The sequence below is a fragment of the Ovis aries genome, chromosome 11 (assembly GCF_016772045.2).
Source record: "Ovis aries strain OAR_USU_Benz2616 breed Rambouillet chromosome 11, ARS-UI_Ramb_v3.0, whole genome shotgun sequence".
Classification (NCBI taxonomy): Eukaryota; Metazoa; Chordata; class Mammalia; order Artiodactyla; family Bovidae; genus Ovis; species Ovis aries.
In genome coordinates, this window is record NC_056064.1 from 35,806,170 (window position 1) to 35,825,751 (window position 19,582).

Sequence of the window (19,582 nt, forward strand, 5' to 3'; positions counted from 1 at the left end):
ATGTCCAACTCTGCGCGACCCCATAGATGGCAGCCTACCAGGCTCCCCCGTCCCTGAGATTCTCCAGGCAAGAACACTGGAGTGGGTTGCCATTTCCTTCTCCAATGCATGAAAGTGAAAAGTGAAAGTGAAGTCACTCAGTCGTGTCCAACTCTTACTGACCCCATGGACTACAGCACACCAGGCTCCTCCGTCCATGAGATTTTCCAGGCAAGAGTACTGGAGTGGGTTGCCATTGCCTTCTCCGCTGGTACCTATGAATGTGACCTTATAGAGTCTTTACAGATGTAGTCAAGTTAAGATAAGGTTGTACTGGAATAGTCTGGCCCTGAATCCAGTGACTGGCGTCTTTATAAGAGAAAAGCAAGGGGGATGTGCACACAGAGACACAAATGCAGACAGACACCCATACACACACACATACGGGAAGATGCTGTGCAAAGATGGAGGCAGAGATTGGAGCGATGAGTCTCAAGCCAAAGAAGTTGAGTCTGCCAGCACCACCAGAAGCTGAACAGATCTCACTCAGAGCCTCTCGAAGGAACCAACCCACTGACACTTTGATTTCAGACCGTGCTTCCAGAACCATGAAAAAATACATTCCTGTTTTCAGCCACCCAGTTTGTGGGACTCTGTTACCCTAGGAAACTGAAACCTTTAATAGGAAGTTTCTAGACCTTCACCGGCCCTGTCTCCACTGCAGACACCCTTCTCTCAGGCCTTCCCCTTTGTCTCAGCCTCTGTTTCTGGCAAAGTCGCCAACAAGCTCCCTGTTGCCTTCCTCAGGCTCTATTCTCCTGGTCAACTCGCTTCACTGGGGGCCATGGCCTCCCCTGGATGCGTCCTCTGTGCCCTGGTCCACAATCTGGATTCTTTTCCCAGCTCTGGCCCCTCCAGGTTAGTCTTCTGCTCCCCCATACCTGTCAGAATGCCCTAGGACTCCGTCTGGGGCCTTCACATGAAGGCCCCTCTCTGGATGGGGTCAGCCAAAGAGATGGAGCCCTGGGCTTCCATGATGACTCTGAAAACTCTCTGACTTCCCTCTAGCTGGGAATCTCCCTTGGGGGCCACCAGCACCTCAAGCCTGACATGGCGAAGACGCAGCTCACCACCGTGCCCCGTGCCCAGGTCTCTCTTCCTGCTGAGTTCACTATCTCAGCAAAAAAAAAAAAAAAAAAATCCATCATTCTCTAGCTATCCAAGAGCCCAGGTCACCTTTGTCCCCACCCTTTCCCTGACACAGGCACCCATTTCCAGAGTAGCTCCTGAACCCAGCTCACTCCTGACCTGGACTTTCCTTAGACCTAGTTGGCCCACTGCCATCTGGCTACACTGCCTTACGCCACCCACACTACCAGCAGGGGATCCTTCCAGATGCAAGCCAGATGCCCTCCCTGGCTTCAAATCTTTCAAGGATTTTCTTAGCTTTCCCTCTCTCTCTTTGCTCTTCTGCCCCTCCCTCCAGTCACCCTCCCTCTAGCATTCGTAAGTGCTTGGAATTCCTGAGTCATGCTGTCTCAGGCCTTTGTGACTCTGAACCTTCACCTCCTTCTTCACTTAGTTAGTTAGCTGCGGGTCCTTCCAAACTAAACAACTTCCCTGGCTGGCAAGAGAACCCTGCCCCTTCCCAGGGTAGCTCTGAGGGCTTTTTCAGACACCTGAGTACACCTATGCCCACACTGTGCTCTAACAGATTTACACACTGGTTTCTCCCACAAGACTCTAAGACCATATCTTATTTATCTTTGTATACCTAGGGTCTGGCACTATTCTGAGACCCTGGAGGCTCAACAAATGTTCATTGAATGAACAAATGCACAAATTCATGAATGGAGGAGCAATGGAGTGAGGGCTCCTTCCCATTCCCTCACTTGAGAGCTCCTCCTAGCCCAAGCTACTCAGGGGACAATTGGAAAGGGCACCATAGCGGAGTTCAGAGCTCTGAACTCAAATCCATCTCCACCAGCTGCGTGCCCTTGGTCAAATCACTTCATTTCTCTGAGTTCTTATGTCCTCATTTTTTGTTGTTGTTTTTTGTTTTTCTGCTTCCTCATTTGTAAAATGGGAAATCCTCTGTAGGACTGTTGGGAGGATTTAAAGAGAGTATGTTTGCTAAAGTATACATCGGGGTGCCTGGCAGCTGTACTTTGGCCAGGTAAGTTGGATGCGAATGGGGAAAGGAGGTGCAGAGGCTCTGCCACTTGCCAAGGGTCCCACAGAAAATGGGGATGGCCCCCCAGTTCCTGGACTGGGGCTCTTTCCCCACTCTTCGTCCCCCAGGCCAGCCCCTTGTCCCAGGAAGGGCTGTGCGGGAGGGAGCATGGACAGACCTGAGCAGCTGCGGGTTGATAAAGGACAGCAGATCCTGGATCAGCTTGAAGCCCATGCTGAGGAGGAAGCTGGAGCTGAAGGTGGCCATCAGGGCCCGCAGGAAGGAGGCCTCCCGAGCCTGGGGTCGGCCCTCAAGCAGCACCTCACCCTCGCTGGACGGTTTCTTCCCAGAAGCCTCTGCAGCCTGGCGTCTGGTCCGAGGAGGAAGGAACAGTGAGTCGGAATGGGTACTAAGGCTCCATGAAGCCAAGGGCCACCGGGGCTGTTGAAGAGCAGGTAAGAGGGGGAGCTGCTTTCTTGGCTCTCAGAATTGGGATAGACAATGCAACTTTCCAGCTGAGAATCCCCAAGTGATTCTGTCTTCAAGTTCTAGAGGATATACAAAGAGGTGTCTTAACTGCTCCCCAAGAACTATACACCCAGCAATTTCCAGCATCTGCCTCTCCAGGGCTGCTGGCTCCAGGGAGAATGCTATGAGAAAGGAGACTTGGGCAGGGCTGGCTAGTGGCCTAGTCACTGGGGGGCTGAGCAGGGAGGGAATGGAGGTGTCATGAAGGGACAGAGATCGGGTGCAGCAGGCAGACTGGAGGCCGTTAGGTCTCAGAGGCTCCAAGCCATGAACCCAAGACGCGGATGACCAAGTCCAGGTCCCTGGCTCCTCCACAGCCAGTTGGCCATCAGGGGCTCAGACAGAACCAGCATGTGACTTCTGGGACCCAGACTGTGGCTGGAAGGCAAAAGGGTTTGGTCCTGGGGGGGATGTGGGTGAAGAAGGAGGACTCAGAGTCTCAGATTTTTTGTCTGAGTAGTCAGCCAGAGACAGACTCCTGGGTCAGTGGGAAGGCCCTCAGTCAGACGGTAATCTCCTCCAGCTGCTGGCTCCACATAAAGGCAGGATTAAGCGGGGATGCTGGCCCTAACCTTCTTCCCCTGGTCCTTGCCCCTCCTGAGGGAAGTCTCTGGAATCCACCCTTCAAGTCAGTCAGGGCAGTTCAGGAGTGGCTGCAGGGGGCCAGACAGTCGGGTGTGGATTCTGCCCGTGCCACCGCCAACTAGGGCACCTTGGGTGCGTCATCAAACCTCAGCGCTTCAGTGATGGCATCTGCCACACAAAGACGTTAGAGCTTGTGCAGTAGGGCTGTCAGAGACCGACTGGGTTAATCTTAGAACTGTCCCTCAGACAGAGTGTTAGTCGCTTTGTTGTGTCCAGTTCTTTGCGATCCCATGGACTATAGCTATCAGACTCCTTTGTCCATGGAATTCTCCAGGCAAGAATACTGGAGTGGGTAGTCATTCCCTTCTCCAGGGGATCTTCCCAACCCAGGGATTGAACCCAGGTCTCCCACACTGCAGGCAGATTCTTTACTGTCGAAGCCACCAGGGAAGCCCCTTGGACAAAGTGTTGTGAAAGTGTCAGCCATTCTCCAGCTGGCCCCACGCAGGCCTAAACTGCACACCCCAGGACCTCTTGCACCTGTTTTTCCCTCCACCCCTAGCCATGTGATCTACCAACCTCGCCTGCAGGAGACCCAGGCTGTGTGAAGGGTCTGAGGTGGAGGGGTGCAGGGACTGGGGGAAGGGGGGTCTCACCGCGCTGCCTGATCTTGTTGCTTCTTCCACTCCTCCAGCAGCCTCTGCATCACCATCTGGGAGCGGTCCTCCTTGTTTAGGGACCAGAGGTCTCGCTCCTCCAGGGGCCGCCTATAGCCGAGGATGGCCAACCTGGAGTGGGCAGGCAGCACCACACTGGGTCAGAGTTTAGGAGCCTGGGGACAAGGGTCTCCAGACAAGAGGATGTCCCTGGGGAACAGTAGCCAAGAAGAGTATCTCTTTTATTCCTACAGTGAGCAAGATGGGGGTCACTGACTCCCACTCCAAGTTCCAGCCCTTTCTCCCTGCTTCTCAGATGCCCCACTGACTCCTGGGCCCTGGTGATGAAATTGATGCTGACTGGGGCCCTGAGTGATGACAAGACCCACTGGATGGAGACCTTAGCCCAGGCGCTTCCTCAGTGCAATATGGTTAATGAGCTGTCACCAAGGTCACAGACATAATTCTCCTGCTTTAGCTACTCTGAGAGATGCCCAAGGAAATGACAGCTGCAAGCTTATCCCTGACCAAAGAGCTGGGAACTAATTCTCCCTCTAGAACCCTGGGCCTGTCCTCATGGCCTGCCCTGGGATCAGAACTGGACTAGGCCTGGCTTCTGTACTCAGCCCCCAGCCCAGACAGACAGGTTTCCCCACCCTTGCCTGCCCCATGCTCACTGGGGTTCACAGTTCCTCCAGCTCCTGAATTCTTGGCCTGCCCCCGTTCCTCTCTCTAACTCCCCAACTATCCATCCCCACCCCCAGATTCCCAGGCTTAGGAAAGAGAAAACTTACTTTGTAAACCACCAGAAAGACAGGCGGGAGAGGAAGCCAGCTCCAGCCTCTGGGCAGGGGTTCTAGAAGGTGAAAGAGTGAGACAGGGGAAATCAGGATCCTTCCTCTCAAGGCAGAGCAGAGGGAGGAGGGTGCCTCACTCCTTTCTGCTCCAAGCCCCTGTTTGCACACTCTGGAGATGACAAGAAGATCGAATGAACTGGAAGGACTGGGCTGAGCAATGGGCTGTGGAACCGCCTTTACCACCCAACTCCATTAAAACTTACAGGGTCCATATTCTTGGGGGAGAAAAACGGTGGCTTCTCTCTGAAGCAGGAGAGGATGAGGGCAGACAGCACCAGAGCAAAGTAGATGTAGAAGGTCGTGAAGCGGAAAGGGTCTGAGATCTTGCCCTGGGGGAGAAAGGGGAGCAACACCATAGCTTGGGGATCCCTGGGCCTGTAGTCCAAAGGACTTCTTGGGGCACCAGATTCCTCTGTGTAGGAGTCAGCCCCTGGGGGTCCAGGGGTCGCCCACCCAGAGGGCTCTGAAAGAAGGGAAAGATCATAGGGGTCTGCTATTTGGTGGAGACTTGCCCTGCTCACCTACATCCCCTGTGTAATTGAAGGAATGAGGCTTCAGATGGCTCAGGAGCTTGCCCAAGATCACAAAGTAATTGGACTGTTCCCAGCCTGTGCTCTTCTAAATACACTTGACTGATTTCTCTTGAGATAGAGAAATAGGGAGACACTAGATTGATCCCCGGTGCTCCTACACCACATCACCTTCCCCCCACTGCCACTGAAAATCAAGAGGAGGACCAGGGACTGCGGGAGGTGCGAGAACGGGGGCGAACGAGGTAATGGGATTCCAGGGAAGCCAAAATTGCTCATGGGTGCACACACGTTCTCACTGCACAAACACTGCACTGGACGGTGGTGGCAGCATTACACGGCATTACACATTACACGGCATTACACATTACACGGCAGCGGCTGCATTACACAAGCAGCCAACAAAGGCGCATCTTGCTGCGTTTCCCTGGGTACACTGACTCTCACCCTGCTCACCAGCCTGCTTCTCAGCAGAGATGCCACAAGCAAGGAATGACACAAAAGGGACTGAATAGCGGAGGAGGGCCTGGGAACTGAGGAGGGGCAGAGAGGAGGAGCCTGGGAGCCAACCATGCCTTGAGCTCTGGGGCCAATCCCTAGACAGCAGTGGGACCTGGCGGGTTTCTTTTTTGCCCTTACCTGTGTCAAAGCTGAAAGGATCTTGGAGCGGAAGGGGATGATGCCACAGACCACACACAGGAACCAGAAGATGATGAGAACACCCGAGGACCGAACCCCCTGCAGCCGCTCATACTGGATCAGCAGGGTGGCCAGCAGCTGCACGGGGGGAGCAGCAGGCGCTGGGCCAGAGCACACGTCTGGACCTGACTCCACTCCTCCCCACGCCCCATGGCTAGGTGTTTCTGGGGTTACCCACTTCCAGGGTGTCCAGCCTTCTCCTCAGAGCCCATGGTTCCCCCATCAGCATCCCACAACCCACCCAGATCCTCCACCCAGATCCCCTGGTCCCACACTGACCATGGTGACCCCCACCACCAAGGGGGTGACAAAGAAGACGGGGGCAGGGGCCCAGCCGTGGACCAGGCCGTGGAAGGAGTAGAAGAGGTCAGCCCAGGAGACACACCACAGCAAGACGCCCAAGGCCTGTGAACAGGGCATAGGTTGGAGCCTCCACCCTCAAAGAATCGGAGACCCCCCCTGGGGAGGGGCCTGAAATAGATCCTGAAATAGATCTGCCCAGGCCTGCCTTCAAGGGCCGGGCTGGGCACTGGCTGGAAGCTTCTCCAGAGTGGGGACAGCATTGTTGGAGACCTTGAATGAACTTCCCCAGAGATTATCTCTTTGGGCTGTAGACCCAGCTGGCAGGCCCTGAGCACAGGGCGGGTGAGGCTGGGGAACCCAGTCCAGTCACTGAGGGTGGGAGAAGGGACTCATTCACGTTCCAGTCCCACCCACAGGATAGCCCCGAGCCTCTGACCGTCTTGAGCCTGGAGAGGTGAGAGAGGACGATATAGCCTTCATGGTGGCGCCGCAGGTAGAGCAGGTAGCAGGGCAGGGCGGCCCACAGGTAGGCGCAGGGGACCCAGGCCAGCACGGAGTTCTGGAAGCAGGGAGTGAAGTCCGGGTTGTCCGTGTGCAGGGACAGGTTAGAGTCCTGGGAAAGGAGAGGAGAATTCAGGGGCAGCAGTGGGCTCACGCTCCAGGAAGGGGGCTGGGCCAGAGAGCTGCTCCATGTCCCCTAGCGGGTGGAAGGCGTGTGACCTTGAAAGGCTAAGCGTGCAAATGAGCAGGCATTGTCCCAAGTGTGAGCTCTCCCAGGAGGCTAAGGGTGCTAGTTTCCTCATTTCCTCATATTTTCTCTCTAACTGACGTATAATTCAAGCACAATAAACTGCACCCATTTAAAGCGCACAATCCAATGAGTGACAGTTGTACACACCTGTAAAACTGCTACCCACAATAAAGATATCAAATACCCCACCACGATCCGAGTTCCTTTGTGCCCCTCTGCAGCCCATCCCTCTCGGGGCAACCACTGATCTGCTTTTTGTCATTCGAGATTTCCACTCTTTTTTTAAAAATTAATTTACTTTATCAAAGCAGTATATGCACATGGTTGAAGAGTCCACTTCCTCCCTAAGTCTCCCAGGGAAGGGATAGGGAGCCTCTTTCGGCTTTAGTTGCCTCTCTGTTAAAATAAGGGAGACCATCCCCCACCCTGCCTACCTCCCTCAGTGGGAGTGAACTCAAAGGAACAAAGTGATGTGGAGAGAGCTTTGTAAAACAAAGCCCTGGTGACCCATTGTCTCATTTTGCATAGGACTGTCCTGGTTCTAGCACTGAAAGTCTTGTGTCCTTGGGAACCACTGAGTCCAGACAAGATCCCCACCCTCCGTTTTGTCTTTGCACCTAAGAATTTTTTTGGAAATGGATGGGGGAAACTATTCAAACATATATTTTACTAAAATTGTTTTCCCCCAAGGCCACCAACGAACTAATCCTTTTTTCCCTTCTTGCAAAGTATTAGACATTCTTTACAGAAAACTCATAAAATATAAACAAATAAAAAACAGGCCTCACCCATAAGCCCATCCACCTAGAGACAACACCAAAGGATAGAACCTCCTACCCTCTAATTGCCAGTTTAAAGAATTAGCATTTTTATTTTTCTCAAAGTTATAACACGCATATAATTTTAAAAGTCTAACTGTGGAAAGGAAAATGTTACCCTGCTTCATTACTCCCCACCCCTAGCTCCATTTTCCTGGGGTAAATATGTTCAAACATGCTAACATTGTTCTGGGAGCTACCTTCACGTTTTTAAGTAATTTGCTTTTATTATTATTACATGATCTACCACTATTTGGTAATTGCTATTTTCTTCTGCCATTTTCTTCTCACTGGAAGGTAAGGCTTTTATCTCCCTCTCCACTTGAACTCCCTTAGCCTTCCAGTGTAGAAACATCACAGGCTATTGCTAAATAAACTTCAGAGTTCACATATTTTTGACTATGTAAATATTGTTCACTGCTAAGTTCATTGCTACTGACTCTACTTCTTTCAAACAGTTTGACCTTAGGCAAGATGCTTGAGCTTTACCTCTCTGGGCCTTAGTTTCTTCGAGGGTAACGCTGGGATGATAACATCTCCCACAGGGCCCCTCCCACCTGGCCCCTCAGTCATCAGTCTAGCCCAAGCTCTCATCTCTTCCTGAGCAGTTTCCATGGGATTCTCTTCCTTCCAATGCCCTATGGGCCCAGATCCCTGCCCACACTCTCCTGGTCTTCCCCTTCCTTCCTGGTCTTTCTTTCCTTCTAATCCTCTTTGTTGGTTCCCTCTCTCAGCATCAGAGTGCCCCTAAGCTCAGTCCTTTCCTCTTCTCCATCCCCTTTTCCATCTGCACTCAACCCCAGGGCAATCTCATCCAGTCTCATCGACGGGCAGATGGTTCCCAAGTTTATCTCTTCCCACGCGCGCATGCATGCTAAGTCGTTTCAGTCGTGTCCAGCTCTTTGGGACCCTATGGACTGTAACCCACCAGGCTCCTCTGTCATGGGATTCTCCAGGAAAGACTACTGGAGTGGGTTGCCATGCGCTCCTCCAGGGCATCTTTCTGATCCAGGGACTGAACCCACATCTCTTATGTCTCTTGCGTTGGCAGGCAGGTTCTTTACTATTAGCCCCAACTTTACCCCACCACTCTCCAAATCCTCAAGTCTATATCCAGCTGCCTACTGGACATCTCCACTTTACACATCGAACAAGAGCCTACAAGGCCTCCACAGCGCACCTTCCTGCCAACCTGTGGCCTCTCTTGCTGCTTCTCCCTCCATCACTCCAGCCAGTGGCCTCAGTGCTACTTCCGAACACACCAGGTATGTTCCTGCCTCAAGGCCTTTGCCCTTGCTGCTCTCTGTCTGGAACACTCCTCCCGTAGACATCCTTGCGTCTTTATTTCTCTTTGAGGCCTACCTTGACCACTCTGTTTATTATTGCCTCTTGCTGAGGGCAGGAGAAGGGGACAACAGAGGATGAGATGGTTGGATGGCATCACCGACTCAATGGACATGGGTTTGGGTGGGCTCCAGGAGTTGGTGATGGACAGGGAGGCCTGGCGTGCTGCGATTCATGGGATCACAAAGAGAGTCGGACACGACTGAGTGATTGAACTGAACTGAACTGAACTGGACTCGCACCCTATCTCCGGCATTCCGTTAACCTTTCCCTGCTTTTTCTTTTCCCTGTACCTTCCACCTTCTAACATGCTATATAATTTAGTAGTTTAATATGTTTTCCTTCATTTCTTCCTGCTGGCATATGTGTTTCTTGAAGGAAAGAATCTTTATTTCATTTACTGATATATCCTAACTACCCAGAGCAATGCCCAGCACACACTAAGTGCGCACCAAAAATTCGTTTTAAATAGATTAAACATTTGTTGAATAAATGAATAAACAAAAGGATAACCTTATACCCTCCCTCTAAACCTTCAGTGGGTTCATACTGACCAGAAGACGAAGCCCAAGCATGGCATTCAAGTCCCACAGCTGGCCTTGAATTTTCTATCTAGCTAGCTATCTAAACTGGAGAAGGATATGGCACCCCACTCCAGTGTTCTTGCCTGGAGAATCCCATGGACGGAGGAGCCTGGTGGGCTGCAGTCCATGGGGTTGCGAAGAGTTGGACACGACTGAGCGACTTCACTTTTCACTTTCATGCATTGGAGAAGGAAATAGCAACCCACTCCAGTGTTCTTGCCTGGAGAATCCCAGGGACAGGGGAGCCTGGTGGGAGGCCGTCTACAGGGTTGCACAGAGTCGGACACGGCTGAAGCGACTTAGCAGCAGCAGCAGCAATGCTGTCTATGGGGTCGCACAGAGTCGGACATGACTGAAGCGACTTAGCAGCAGCAGCAGCAGCAGCAGCAGCAGCAGCAGCAGCTATCTAAACTATTAAACATATGCCTGAGTTCTATCATCTTAAGAAAACAGTTCGTGGAGTGGTCTGCACACCCTGTTTCCCCTTCCTCAGCCTGTCCCCACTCTTTAATTCCATCTGGGTCAGCACTCTGCCTCTAATGCACCTGCCTACAGTTGCAAGATTTCTGAAATGCAGTTTTGTGCCCCTTGCCTCATGTCCCCAGACCCGCTCCTGGAGCCAAGTCCAAGCACCCCTCCTGCCTTCCCACTGCTCCTTTCCCCCAGTGCCAAACTCACTTCACTCTAAACTGCACTCCTACACCTTTTTTCAGTCGGGTCCCTCTTTCCACTTGTCAAAATCCCAATGATGACAGGGCAGGGTCGTGGGCCCAGCTTAGGACCCACCTCTCCCAGCTTGAGCATCCTTCCAGCTCTGAACTCAGCACTTAAAGACCTAAAGAACCACCTTCTAGAATATGTATTCCACTCGATGATGCTCTGGTAAAGGCCTGCTATGGGCTTGGTGGGGAGGTTGGGGAGGTGGGGTGGGGGGTAGAAGTACACTTGGGACAAATGGTTCCTGCCTCTAGGGAGCATGAAGTCCACCGACACCTGCTTTGGGGGCATTTCACTCAAACCCTGGAAAGCAGAGGCTTTCCACATACATCTTGTATTCTAGAACCCAGTACTCAGTAGTCACTCAAGCAATGCAAGCCAAGGACCAGCAACTCTTGCTGAGCACTGGCACTCAGCCCAGGGCTGAGGGCTGGATCATAGAGCGGGATTATACTGTAGGCCTGGTCGGGCTCTTCCAAGGTGGGGGAGGCAGACACCCCGGCCTGCCTGGCTTTCCTCTTTAAGACATTTCTTACCCAAGTACAATATACTTACAGAAAAGCACACACAGCTTAAGCATACACCTCAGTGAATTTTCACACACTGAACATGCTTGTGTAGCTAGAACCCAAATCAAGAAACAGGACATGGCTGATGCCCGGAAGCTCCTCTTGGGCTTCCTCTTGGCCACTCCTCATCCCGGGGGAATTCTGTTCTGCGTTCCAAACACATGTGATTTTGTCCACGTGGGACCTTCCTATAAAGGAAATCACACAGCCTAGATCTCTCATGTCTAGCTTCTTCACTCTGCACTGCATTTGAGGGGTCTCACCCTCGGTGTTGCGTGTGAGGATTCTTCCTTCCCATTTTTACACGTGGTCCATTGTATGAAAGGACCATGTACTGATCCATGCCACCCTCAAGTGGCAGCCACACCCTGTTTAACCCTTCACAAGCCCATTAATCCCATCCCCTTCGTTACCAGTCCGACAGCTGTCCCAAGGCCATCCCCAACTCTATCACCTGGTCTTTGGGCCTGGAGGGAGGGAACTACTGACCTCTCTGGGCCCAACTCGAGCTACACCTTCTACAGAAAGCATTTCTGGGGTGCCCCAGCCTCCAAGGGGCTTTGCTTTGCTTTGTTTTGTATGGTCTTGGCACTCAGGCAAATTACTCATTACCTGAGTGATCGAGGCCCTTTATGTTTCAGCAGCATTTTATTATAGCACTTAAGAGGTCATTATTCCAAAAGAAAAGAAGAGAAACAGTATTAGGCCTGGTGTGCAAAAGAAAAAACAGGTTCCACTTGCTCTGGTAACAGGTCCAAGGACACCTGGCAGTCAGGAGCTGGGAGGAGCACCCAGGCCTTGTTAACACCAAGCCACTCCCATCTCGTGCTGCTTGGGCCTGCACCTGTGAATATATCTTCAGGGTGGACACTGGGCCTTACTGTTACTCCTCTCCTCTCCTGCCCCACACCTTCCAACTCCCAGCACGGGGTCAAGGTCTACTCATTCACTGACGAGGGAGAGTGTGTAGGGGGGATCGGAGCCTGAGTTCAAAGGCACAACCAGGACTCACGCTTACGATGGGTCAAGGGCAAGGCTCTTTGAGGCAGGCAGGGAGTGGCTATGAGAACAGACCCTGATGTAGAGGACCCAGTGTGGGTCCTCACTGGAGGAGCTGTGGAATCGTGGGTGAGCGCCTTCATCCCTCTGAACCTGTCTGTGCGCGTGAGTAATGGCAGTCGGGATAGCATCCCAGCCAGCTCACTTCGGGGGGAGAATGAACAGCAAGGCGCCTTGACTCAAATAGGGCAATACTGGAGGAAGCAGGTGACAGAGCAGAAGCTGCTGGGACCTTGTTGTGGTTTCATAAACTTCCATTGTGGCAACAATCAAGAGATCTTAGGAGGACCAGATGAGCGTTTTGATCCACGGGGAGATCCGGCCTGGGCTCAGTTGGGCAGAGCCCTCTCCAGGAGATAGCGTACCAGACCATGCCTCTGTCCCCAGACATCTATTTACCTCAGACATTCTGCTAAGACCTGAGGACTTCCCAGATGGCTCAGGGGTAAAGAACTCACCTGCAAATGCAGGAGACACAAGAGACCTGGGTTCAATCCCTGGGTCAGGAAGATCCCCTGGAGGAGGAAATGGCAACCCACTCTCGTATTCTTGCCTGGAAAATTCCATGGACAGAGGAGCCTGAGGGGCTACAGTTCCTGGGGTCGCAGAGTCAGACACGACTAAGCATAGTGCAGCTCAGCAGCCTGCTAAGACAGTGACAGGACCCAGCACATACAGCATGTCCAGGGCAGGACTCCTGCCTGTCCCTCCTCCAAACTGCCTGCCTTGACGCAGGGCAATGCTTTCCTTCTCTCAGGCTGGAGTCCTCCGAGTCATCCTTGGTTCTTTCTCTTTCTCTCACAATTCACACCCAACTTTTCAGCAAATCCTGTCTGTTCTACCTTCAAATTATTAGGTTGAACTACATGAAAGGATTATATCCAATGCTTTTTATCTATAAAAAGGCATCTTCACCTGGATCTCCCTGATAGATCCAGGATCTAACTGCTCCTCTCCACCCCACTCTCTCGCTTGATTTGTGGCATCACCCCCTCTCTCGTCTCCCTGCTTCTGCTCCTGCCGCTTACCCAGGAGTCTCCTTCAGTACAGCAGTTAGAGGCACGTCTTCACGAAACCTCTAAGCCGGACGTCTTAGTGACGCACCATGTCGCTGCTCTGGTTAAAACTTGTCAAGGGCTCCCCATTTCACTCTGAGTAAAAGCCCAGGTTGCCCTTGAAACCCACATGATCTGCTCCCCCGTCTCTCTGACCTCAGCTTCCCCACTCCCCTCTCTCACCTGCCTCCCGCCCTCTGTGCAGTCTCCAAACGTCAGGCCTGCGCTTGTCTCCAGGCAGCGGTGCTGCTTCATGCCCTCATCACCTGCAAGCTTGTGCTCAGATCTCAGATCTTATGCACGTCCACCCTGACCTTTCTAATTAAAACTGGAATTGTAACCCCCACCTGGCTCCTGCATCCCCACCCCTGGTAGCCTGTCCTCTTTTCCCATAGCCCTCACCATTATCTAGGATAGCATAACTATCTAGGGTAGTATATAACTGAGTTATTTGTTATGTTTATAATTTTTCTGTCTTCTTCCACTGGAATATGTGTTCCGTGAGGACCAGTTTGTTAGTTCTGCTGGGTCAGCTAGGCAGCCCCACTGCCTAGAAGAGTTCCTGGCACAGAGACCACACTCCTATGCATTTGTGGAACAAAAGAAAGAAAGAATAAATGGACAAATAAGTTAGTTACCCTCCAAAACCCATATGTGCTGCTGAACGCCCAGGAGCTCAGACTGTTGTCTCCTTGACACCAAGGCACTCGAGAGGGTCTCTGACCCAAACAAAGCTAAGTGTAAAGGACAGGGTTAGTGGAGGTCATGGACCCCATACGACTCCTTGCAACCCCACAGGGTCGGATGGGTGATCCCTTCTCAAACCACCAGCCCCCAGTCCCCATTCTGAAGAACACCAGCTGGGCTGGAAGCCAAGACCACAGCCCTCCCCGACTGCCACCCACACAGTTTCCACGGCAACAACAGCTACCTTAACAATGTGATTAAACAGCTGGATGGGACTGATAAGGTCTGGCACCCAGAGTGGACCACATACCGGGGAGCCCCTTCACGGGCACCAAGACTGAAATCCCTACAGACCCCTACCCAGCAGGGGACAGGTGGCAGTAAGGACCCAAAAGCCCTCTGCCACAGAGCCTTTAGGGACTTTCCAGTCCCCGGGAGCCCCAGGCTTTTTGATAGCCTCTGTCAAGAGAAGAGTAATTACTTCCTTAATCCTGTGTTGTGGGGAGAAGGGATCAACTGACAAGTTCATTATCTCAGCAGAAATGGAGGTACAGAAAAAGGGCATGGGCCTGTTCACACGCACTAACTGTAGCCTTTGGAAGGGTCTGGGTCTGGAGGCCAAAGTCTGTGGCTCACAGCCTGGCTGGCCCTTCTGCTTCTGAATGGGCCTTGGCAACCAGCAAAACTTCAGGTACTTAAGCACCACTGTGTTCCAAGATTATTATTTAATGTCCACAACAGCTGAGACTCATGGCTGAAAAGTGACCAGCCCCGGTTTGCATGGACCTGAACCCAGGCCGTGCAGCTCCAGAGTCTCAGTCCCCGTCAGGGCTCCAACATGACAAACCACCCTGGGGATAGAACATGTTGTGTCCAGATCACCTGAAACATTAAAAATCTCCTTTCAGCCGTACAGCCTGCCCTCAAACCACCTCCTTGCTGTGGTTCTTCTCACAGGGCAGAGGGAAAGGGGCTGCCATCACCGGGTAACAGACTAGCTGGCATTCTGGGAGCCGCTGGACTAGAAACCTGACTATCCAGTTAGAAGGAGAAATCCAGTCCATGGATTAGCCCCCATGAGCACCCACCCCAGCCCAGGAACACCTCCTGGATTCAGCCCTGGAAAAGGAACAGCTCCAGGTGGAGGAGGGGAGGTTCCCCCCACCCCACCCCACCCGCAGCAGTGACACATCCAAGCCTCACCGCCCCACCCCAACAGGGATCCTGCTGCATCTGTGCCCCTGGGTCAGCCGCACCAGGGAGGGGTGGACACCACCCAGGTGGTCTGACCTGCCTCCTCGGCCAGTCAGGTGGCAGGCCCCACTGGGGCCTCCCTCCCTGGGGGCTGGTCCTGGGCTCCAAGGTCATTTCCTGGTGAGAGGACCAGCAGGCGGGCTTGGCAAAGTTCCCTCCCAAGTGCCACTTCCTTGACTCATTTCCTTCCCTAAGTCTCCAGCTCTCCAGACCAGGTCCGGGACATCAGGGCTTGGGAGAGGCCAGCCTGGGGACCTAATCCTTTTACCAGGAGCCAGAAGTTCAGAGGCTCCATTTTGGTGCCCCAGGTGGGATGGAGAGAGGGATTCTAGAGTCCCTAGCTTGGCAGGGAGGACTGGGTTCCTGGTGGGGGTGGCGTTTGGTGTCCAGTAGGCTGAGGGGTGTCTACCTCCTACCTACCTGCCTAAGCCATCCCTGCCTCTGCTAGTTTGCCAAATCTTTGGGGGTTACTATCTTTTGAGAATCAAAATACATTGAAATCAGAGCCTTTTCTGTTACTCATACGTTATGGTGGCCGCCTATTCCGACTATGCAGTGACCCAGGAGGAGGCTGGGGAAGACCCTGACATCCCAGAGCCCTAAAGTCCACAGAAACCTAGTCATAACCGCCCCCTGAGTCTGAGGCTCGGGTCCTCAGAATCAGAACGGAGCAACTAGACCTGAAGGAGGTCCCAGCTGGAACTCAGAGAGGGTGAGCAATTTGCCTAAAGTCACACAGCTAGTGAATAACAGAATGGCACTAGCTGGAACAGAGCGGGAGACACAGGGAGTGTCTAGGGACTAGAGCCCTGCCCCTCCCTAGGGTGAGTAAACAGCCAAGGGAACAGTGAAAGTGAAAAATGGTGCCTGACCAGCAGGAGACCCTCAGGACTCTGCCAAGAGCTGCTACTAGAGTGTAGCATGTGTAGAGTGTGGACAGGGTCAGGGAAAGAGGTCTGAAAATCTCAGAGGAGGAACTGGTGAGCTTCCTATTGACCACACATTCTCTCTTCCCAGCTGGTCGCAGAATTTCAGGGCAGGACCCCGTCTCCTTCCTCCTTCCACTGCTCCCACCAAGTGGTTACTAGTTCTGTGCTTGAGCCCCCCAGTGATGGGGAGCTCACTATTGCTCAGGCAGTCCGTGCCATCTTTGAACAGCTCTCCTGGTTAGGACCGTTGGATTTCTAAGCCTGCATCAGCCTCCCAGGAACTCCCTGGAGCCATCAGATGAAAGCAAACAGGTCAAGACCCCCTTAGGGCAAACAGCTGGAGGCCCTTGCTCTGTGCACCCTCATCACCACGTGGGTGTTCCCCTAATCCTCCAGGCAGGAGGCAACATGGTGCATCAAACGGACACTTCCACCTTCTTTGTTCTAGAGGCATCTCTGGATCCATGATCCCTGGGCCACTTGGCCACAGTTCATTCTCTTGCAGTTTATTTCCACACACTCCCAAGCATGATCAGAGGATGCTGGTAATACATCCCAAGGCGGGTAGAGGTAAGAGAGTCAAAGAAAGGATGAATCACTCATCCAGTGCACAGTGTGTGAGAGTACAAAGCACGCACGCACATGTCCAGCGGGGTTAGGAGTCCCCTTGGGGTTCCTACTCTCACCTTTAGCTGGGGCTAAGGCAGATGGATTTATCCACAAATTACCCAGGAAACAGCCAGTGGGAGCCCCTGGCCCAATGGCCTTGCCAGCCCCTTTTTTGTAGGTCTTCCCAAATCTAGACCTGCTAACCTCATCTCTTTTCCTCTTTATTCCTCTTCCCAGGGATACCATGACCCATGAACATCTTACCAACAGAGAGTTTTAAGTTCTCAAATCATTTCACATTCTGTTTCTAATCTGATCTCCATATGTCTTGTGAAATAGTTAGGAGATGGGTTATTTCCCCATTTCACGGGTGGAAAAACAGGCTGGGAGGATAAGCTAGCAAAAAGGCTGGGTAGAATAAACAAGTGGCCCGGAGGGACCTAAACCATGTCTCTTGCCCCTGCTTTACACCCTTGGCTCATGTATTTTCTGGCTGCCCTGAACCAACTTCCAACAAAGTGGGTCATCCATAGGCCTCAAAGATAAAAGGTTCAGGGACAAGTATACCTGAAACACAATGAATATGAGCTTCAGACTAGCACAGCATCAGTGAGGAGCCCTGAGCTCCAGGTCTTGTGGGTAACTGAGCTAGAGCTGAGGTTGTAGCTCCAGCCTCCAGGCCTCAGACCCTGCTCCCCTTCTCTCAGCTCTGCAAACACTCAGAGGATGAGCTGGGAACCTTCCTGCTTTTTCTTTACCCCACCTCCAGTCACCAGCCACACTGGGTACAGCCTGGAACAGCTTTCAGGAGTCAAGAAGATAATATGGAAGATGGAAGGCGCTTAGACATTGAAGTCAGGAAGAGGAGTGGTCAGTTCCCTTGTCATTTGAGGTATCCACTCAGAGACCTCAAAGGAGTCACCTCTTGGACCTAACATAGATGCACTGACTCCCATGGACCCTGGGGTTCTCAGAGGAGGTGCACATAGCTCATAAGCAACAGGAAATTCAGGGACCAGGGAGTCCAGAAGCCCAAAGGTTCACAGTCAGGCAATGGCAAAGTTAGAACCATATCTCCGGGTCCTGTTTTCCAGCCCAGCAATTCATAGCTGACTGTTATATGACCTTGAAAAATCCCTTCCTTCAGTTACCCCAGCTCTGTAATGAGGGGCTGAGCCAGCTGCTCCAAGCCCACAAGCTCTGATACTTGGATTCCACAGCATCATGGAAGGCCTGAGAACAGGAAAGGAGTCCTGAGTTCCCCAACTCCTGGTCCCTTGAAGTCTGTTCGTGGGAGAGTCCTAAGCTCCTAGGGTTAACAGTCTGCCCAGGAACAAGGGGCCCTTGCACTTGAGGCTTGGGCACATCTGCCCCCTTGATTTACAAGTCCTCTGCTGGGCCACCTCAGATACTGTAATCTGCCGTGGGTACATCAGCCAGGCTTAAGTGGCAGTGAGAGGAAGCCTACTCCTGAGCCAAAGGAGCAATCTCTGGAATCTGGTAACAAGTGACCAGATCAGACTGGATGACAGATGGGGTTCCAGTGGGGCTGGGCAAGGAGAGCCACAGAGAATTCACACCATCTCTGATGAACCAATTAGTGACCCAGAGAAAAAGAGTGATCCTCCCAAATCATTTTTTACAGGTATTCCAATGCCCCACATTTAAAAAAATCCATGTAACTCCCCTCAGCCCAGCCCAAACACAGACCAAGGGTAGGGTTCCTGACTGTATACACACACTTATGTACACACAGGTGCACACACAGGCACACACACACAAGCACCCACCCATGGATAACACACACTAGTTACATGTAACACCAAGTACACCTATACAAACACCAAAATGGGAGAAAGATTTAGAGACTGGGGTTCTGAGGCCCTGGATCTGAGGCCAGCCTACGCTGGGCAGGCCCAGATAACCACCTCAAGCTGAGCTCATCCATCAAACGGAGACGCAGCACCACTTGGCCTCCCAGAGCGGCAATGGTGACCAAGGGAGCTGCCGGGAGCAGGTTTTGAAAACTGTCAGGAAGCTCTTGGGCTGTCTACACGGCCTGCACCTGAGCTAGCGGGGAGTCCGCAGTCAGCGGCCTGAAAAGCAGCCTAATGTCTCAGAAAGAGATCTGGTGTGTGAAGCGGAAGGCCTGCTTTTCTGTCCCAGCTCTATGCTGCTCTAACCGACTGGTTTTGAGCAAGTCTCTAGGCCTCCCTTTCCCTATCTGTAAAATGAAAGGGTGGACCAGGAAAGCCTGATACGCTGTACCTGGAAGGCCCTGCCTCCAGAGTGAGGTCTGCCTCTCACTCCTGTGGCTGGGGCAGTGAGGATCGCCTGCTCTCTGGTGCCTCTTGCCCAGAGGAAAGAAGGAACTCTTTCCAAGAAGCAGGAAACTTTGAAGGAGAGGAAAGCCCAGTGAAGCCAGCCTCCCAGAGCACCTGGTCAACCAGGGTCTGGGGCTGGGGGTGGCATACAAGTCCTAGTCCATGGGGCAGATGCTGAAGGGTTATCAGCATCTGGGGATGGGGACATGCCTCTTCTGCCCCCTGCAGTCAGCCTCAGAGAGGGACTAGGGTGAGGGGGCAAGCGGGGACACCTTCTGAATTCAGGATGCCACCCACCGAGCCCTGGAGGAGCCTGGTATTTGACTTTCCCAGACTCTGCCATGCGGCTGGGGAGGACAGGGAGGCCACCAGGACCAGGCTTTGGGCGGTGCCACCCAGGCCTCCTCCCCGCACCACATCACCCTCTCCCCGGGGCTGTGTAAGGGCTAGCCAGTTCGCGCCCTCAGTCCGGGGACACCTCCTTACCCAGAATTTGGAGCCGAGCTCCCCGGAACCGCACAGAGCGTCCATGAGGTCCGGGCGCGGCGGCGAGGAGGGCGAGCACTATCGCC

The 19,582-nt window shown here is 52.8% G+C and overlaps 1 protein-coding gene across 4 annotated transcripts in view; it reads right to left on the reverse strand.

Annotated features, from left to right (window-relative positions):
• ABCC3 (ATP binding cassette subfamily C member 3) overlaps window positions 1-19,576 on the reverse strand; it is a 48,390-nt gene extending 28,814 nt beyond the window's left edge. For all 4 annotated transcript variants that reach the window (XM_027974733.2, XM_027974734.2, XM_027974735.3 and 1 more), the window contains exons 1-8: window positions 19,497-19,576; window positions 6,747-6,923; window positions 6,287-6,412; window positions 5,948-6,085; window positions 4,982-5,107; window positions 4,716-4,777; window positions 3,922-4,053; window positions 2,331-2,522 (exon numbers count right to left, since the gene is read on the reverse strand). In XM_027974733.2, coding sequence (XP_027830534.1) covers window positions 2,331-2,522; window positions 3,922-4,053; window positions 4,716-4,777; window positions 4,982-5,107; window positions 5,948-6,085; window positions 6,287-6,412; window positions 6,747-6,923; window positions 19,497-19,541 — 998 coding nt within the window. In that variant the 5' untranslated portion in view covers window positions 19,542-19,576. The remainder of the gene's footprint in view (window positions 1-2,330; window positions 2,523-3,921; window positions 4,054-4,715; window positions 4,778-4,981; window positions 5,108-5,947; window positions 6,086-6,286; window positions 6,413-6,746; window positions 6,924-19,496) is intronic.
• Window positions 19,577-19,582: the final 6 nt, after the last annotated feature.